Below are 5,499 nucleotides of genomic sequence, written 5' to 3' on the forward strand. Positions count from 1 at the left end.
ATAACTAAATTCGGTATCACAAAAAGCCCTACCCAATCCTTCATAATATTTCAAGTTTTCGCATAAGCTTTATATTTTGGTTTTTGATCATAGCCGTCCGTTAACCATGTACCTATGTGTACAAAATTGTATAGATTTCTGGAATATTTCGGTTCAAACCTGTATGATAGCTTTGAAATTTCTCTATTTTCTCTATTGGCGTGCCGTGGTTATTGCACCAGAGCGGTTACGTACGTCGCCGGCCCTTTTCTCGCTACTGTCAGATTGACAACATTAAGCTGCCCAGGAGTCATTTTAACGATATTTTAACAGTTGATTTTAGTATGTTTATAATTTTATATCCCACAACTTCGAACGGTGTGCTGGTGCTAGCGAAACGTTCTGACAGTTGCGTTATGCAGTTTTGTTGATCGTTTTGATTCCAAGTACCGTAAAACGGGGTAACATTGATCATCGAGGGTAACATTGATCAGTTCAGTAAAGTTGGCAGAAGTTGTTTATTTCTTTTATTTACGAGAATGGTCTAATTGCTCAATGTTACCTCGTTTTACCCCGTATATAAATAGTAAAAAACTGCACTGAGCTAGCCAACCTTTGGATGTCACAGGTAGAAGGATGTTACAGGTAGAAATCGATGTTATAATGTACCTCGTGGAGGTGCAAGTCTCTATCTGTAAAGAACCAGATGAGCTATGATTCCATAAGCGAGCCAACATATACAAATCGAATTACAATTTTGCGTGAAATGCTACTCAAACAAGAGAGATGTTGTGACTTTTGATGACTGAGAGTGATGAATATTAATAAAAATTATGGATTTTTAGTGGTTTTAGCCCAGAGGGTAATTCACCAAGAATTATGGATTTTTTTTGAGTGTCTAATTGACAAAAAATATTTAAATGTTAATTCTAAATAACGCAGCAGAATCAATAAAACATACTTTCACTGTAGTAATCAAAGAGTTAGTAGTTCGCTTTCGATGTGTAAAGTTGACACTTTTCACGATTAATTATGTTATAGTTTTCCGGTGAATTTATTTTTTTAAATATAAGCACATTTATACTCTCAGTAAGAAAAAGTGATAACCTTTGCGCCTACGTTTTCCACGGAGCGCAGTTAATCGACGTAGTTATCAAGTCCGATGTATACAGCCGCTTTACATCTCAACAGTAACAGGAATTTAAATTTTTATCATACTCAAACAGTCTTTTTTGTCAATATCGCTTTCGAATTTATAATGATCTAGATTATGCTCAGCACCCATTCGCGGATATCGGACACTCGTACAAAGACATCCGGACGTCCGGTTGCACACGGAAGCTTCCAGGAGGCAATACCTATGGCCAATCCATCGAATACCAGTGCACCTCCAGCGTCATTCTAAAATCGAATTGGGTCACCACGGGCTGAGGCAAGTAGTTATTCCCACAATACTTACCGTACATACTCCTTGTCCTTCGCGATTAAGCGTACACAGCGTGGTATCGGTAACTCGCATTCCATCGGATCCGAGCGAATTTCGGCAAGCTTCATTATGCATCACGTTCAGGTTGATGGTCATCAGGGCGTTTGAATTGCCATCTCCTTGCTGGATGGCACCCCAACCGAAAAATCTTGCCCGAGTACCAGCCTCTGTGAAATCAGCACCCAGCTGAATTGGTTGTACTATGTTGGTAAAAATTACACTCTGGATCGTTTGGAACAATGCCACGTTGAATTCTAGCGTATTTTGATTATACCGTGGATGTGTGATGGTTTGTAGACCATAATAGGGGGCTGCTATGGTGTTCAAGAAACGTGAACCAACAACAGCCATGGTTGTGGAAGACAGTCTACCCTCCATACAAACGGCCGTTGTGAGGACGAACCGCTGGTTCAGCAAAGTTGCTCCACAGAAATGGATATTGAATGCGTTACGCATCGAAACCATCCACGGTGCATCGCCGGATTCGGCGGGAAATCCACCAACAATGCGCCGATCAGCTGTTGCTGTTTGTCAATGATTGGCAGTTAGGGCATTTCGACGTATAATTCTATTGATTTGAATACTTACGCACGGCTAACGCACCAACTGATAAGCAAAGTAGTAGTAAACCAAAGCGGATCATTGTGAACTGTACGAACAATAATGGCAACACAAACTAGACGGTATTCTTTTATAATCTGCGCCATTCGGGTGATAAGTGATTTCCAATTCAAGAATTATCGTAATCGGATTCAACTGATTATGAGCATACCACCAACAAATGGGCGATTGTGACCATTGGGGGTAGCTACCTAGTGTTAACTAGGTATTTTAAGGCTTTGAGAAAGAATTTCCAAATCAACCTCCTCGGAAATTCAGTTTGTAGTCAGTATTTTACAGGAGTTAGGTGATTAATTGAAGGTAAGCCTAACATTTTAAGCAATATCCATGCTAAGGGGTTTCGGAAGTCTAATCCAGAAAATTCTCGCCCGCATTGCAAAATCGCTTGCTACGCTTATTGCTTTGTCGCCAACGTATCATAAATTTGCCATTTTATCTCACACCCAAAAACGACCAGTGGCTTTTCCAGGTTTGAACTGTAATCAACGTATGAAAGACATTGTCATTCTTGATAAGGGGCATTACCGCTCGTCATTCAGTAGGCGATTTCAATGCAAAATGTCCCCAATAGTGGTTGGAAGAAAAGGCAGTTGTTGATCTCGCTGATATGATAAAATCAGGGAAATTATTCTTATAGAATTAATCACTGACCTGTCTCTTTGGCAAATGATTCGAAATAAGTGTACTGAAAGATCTCAATCTTCCACTTTATTTAATTTAATTGTATTAGTGGAGTAAAAATTTCACTTAATATTATGATATATCCATAATCATATGAGAGTAGTTTGAACCTAAGAGAGAGTTTCGTTTCGCAAACGGTTCACTTTTCTCATACTTTGACCGTTCTTCTTTAGACTATCACATTTTTTCGGTTCATTTTTGAACTGAACTTTTCAATTGAATGTGAAAAGTATGCACCTTGCAGTGACATGTTTTGGCGCTTAGTGAGCCATTCACCTTTAACTTTCCTGATATCCCCTCGTCACAGTCGAGTTATTCTGTTCTCGATTTATTATCTGAACGTGAGGGGCTTGCGTACTAAAATCGTTCAACTGGGGCTGTTATTAAGTAGTTGTGACTATGACATTCTAATCCTACTGGAATTACGGTTCCACGAACACTTCGATAGCAGCAAAACCTTTTTCAACTATACTAACTTTTACGCTGTGATCGAAGCCCGTCAACCAGTCTTCATTCTTGGGATGGCAGCGTGCTAATTGGTGTCAAAAACCACCTAAGAAATTACTGCGTGTTTCCAGCTAACTGCGTAAACCTTGAGTAAATAGCAGTTTGCATAAATTTGCGAGTTCAATCGCTCTACGTTGCGACTGTATACATCCCCCAAACTCGACCTCTGAAATACACTCTAGCAACGCATAAGCTATGTAGTACAGATCGTTTTCCGGTTGGACTATAATATTAATGTACTACTACCGGGGGCATGATACATGATGGGTCTGCCTAATACCTAATAGCTTGCGGGGTACAGACTTTCATATTTTAGTTACCTGGAAGGAGCGTGACATATAGCACTGGCTCACTCAAGCCCTAGCGCCTCCTCGAGGATCTAAGTCAAACGATGACGATCGATATCCATACCTGGAAATGCTTTATGTATATACTGGAGCAGCAAAGCTAGAAGGTGACAACTTGAGTGCCTGTAACCCACGCGAGGAGCGGCTCAAATAGCGTCTGTTTCAGAGTGAGCGATTGAATATTAAATTCTGTGCCTCGCAAGCTATACCTAAGACGGCAGATCCATCAGCGGGATGTAAGTATCGCGATTGCGGTAAGGTAGTATACCGAAACTCTCATTTACCGCGAACAAGCATTAACCATTTTCATTTCATTTACCACGGAAATACGAAACGGATACAGCAAAGAACAAGGAAACGATTATTGCACTGAGAATATAATTTCGTATTTTGTTTGAAAAAACATTCGTAAAACTATATTCGTAGCTGGTACAAATAATTTCATAGCATTTAAAAACTTTCGTAGGCTTATTGTGTACCGCAAATGTTGTTATTACGAAAGGTTCGTATTTTTTACGAGAGCACATTCGTAGCTGTCTTGCATCAAGACCCATTTGATGCACGGTTGTTGTCTGGCATCATTATCGACGAAAACGGGATGCGAAGATTGTATGGAGAGAAAATAGACTTGTGCAATTATGTACTTCTTGGTACGCAGTAGCTGTAGTTCTGTGGTTTGCGGCGTCGTCGGCTGTTCGTAAAGAAGTATGACAAACGAGCTCAGTTCGAATCCCGATAAAATCAGCTTTTTTTCAGAGATAATAAAGGTTTCGCTATTTTTCGATAGGTGTCGGTAATGTAGCATACTGACACCTATCGGAAAATAGTGAAATCTAGTATTATTTTTATCGACAGCCTTTTCGTGCATTCGTAAAATCTACAAACCATTTTGTAAAATGCAATGATTCGCACGAATATAGCTTTGATACTACGTACAAAACATTCAGGATTGATTTTACGAATCTAGTTCGTGGTAAAAAACAACGAAAGAATTCGTAATGAGCTGTGGCAGATATCATTTGTCATTAATTTTTTTTAATCATCTGGCCAGCCAGTCCTCCTTGAGATGATCAGATCAGTCATTTTCAAGGAGGCAAAAAAACTCCATCATTTTTAAAAATCAATACTCAATACACGTTTACAAAGTTTACAGTACGTTTTTGATCACACACAGTTTAATCTTATATACTAATTTAAGATTAGTGCCTATCTTATATACTAGAGTAATCTCCTTAACTTATTTTTAAACACATCAATGGACCCAGAAAATTTAAAAAAAGAGTATTATTTATTAAAAACGTCACACATTGCCCCTATGGATTCGTTTTTGCCGCGATCAGTGCGCTGATAAGTTTTAAAAAATCCAATGATCTGTGGTTTCTAGGTGGAATGTTGATGTTGGGAGAGTACTGCTCTACATTTATCTCTTCTCTTGACCAAAGTATTCATATCAAGCAAGCGGTTGCACTTAACCTATGGTGGTAATTCCGTTGGGTTTTTCCAAAGCAAATATCTCAACGTGTAGCGTAGGAATCTTGCGTGAGTAACTTACATCCTGTTCGACCAAATAGTTGTGTATGAGCTCCAAATGGCAGCTGAAGCTTTTAGTACGGAACGAACAAGGGATTAATACAATGCATGTAAGTAGATCAGTAAATTCTTTGGCAAGTCATTCAGGTGTCGCTAAAATTCGATGCAATCAGCTGTCGAACGTACAAAAGGGTAAAGCTTTAGATAGTCAACATAAATAAAAATATCGGCCACATGGTATAACCTTACAGGCGTCGTTGAAAAATTGTGAAAGAAGCAATAATCCTTGGTTACTGCCTTGTGGTACGTCCGAGAAGTTTGTGAAGTATTATGACCAATAATTATGCA

At 39.1% G+C, this 5,499-nt stretch overlaps 1 protein-coding gene across 1 annotated transcript; it reads right to left on the reverse strand.

The window, feature by feature from the left end:
• Window positions 1–1,242: 1,242 nt before the first annotated feature.
• LOC128737938 (chymotrypsin-2-like) lies at window positions 1,243–2,108 on the reverse strand. Its single transcript, XM_053832715.1, has 3 exons — window positions 2,054–2,108; window positions 1,439–1,989; window positions 1,243–1,380 (listed from the first exon to the last, which is right to left on the reverse strand). Exons 1-3 carry the CDS (start codon window positions 2,106–2,108, stop codon window positions 1,243–1,245), a joined length of 744 nt encoding a protein of 247 aa, XP_053688690.1.
• Window positions 2,109–5,499: the final 3,391 nt, after the last annotated feature.

Source organism: Sabethes cyaneus, chromosome 2 (genome assembly GCF_943734655.1).
Source record: "Sabethes cyaneus chromosome 2, idSabCyanKW18_F2, whole genome shotgun sequence".
Lineage (NCBI taxonomy): Eukaryota > Metazoa > Arthropoda > Insecta > Diptera > Culicidae > Sabethes > Sabethes cyaneus.

Excerpts from the sequence above, each read along its gene's own strand:
- LOC128737938 (XM_053832715.1), bottom strand. The coding sequence starts at position 2,108 with ATGATCCGCTTTGGTTTACTACTACTTTGCTTATCAGTTGGTGCGTTA. Across the intron at positions 1,990-2,053 it reads AGTTGGTGCGTTAGCCGTGC|CAACAGCTGATCGGCGCATT; the intron begins GTAAGTATTCAA and ends ATTGACAAACAG. Across the intron at positions 1,381-1,438 it reads AAGGACAAGGAGTATGTACG|AATGACGCTGGAGGTGCACT; the intron begins GTAAGTATTGTG and ends ATTCGATTTTAG.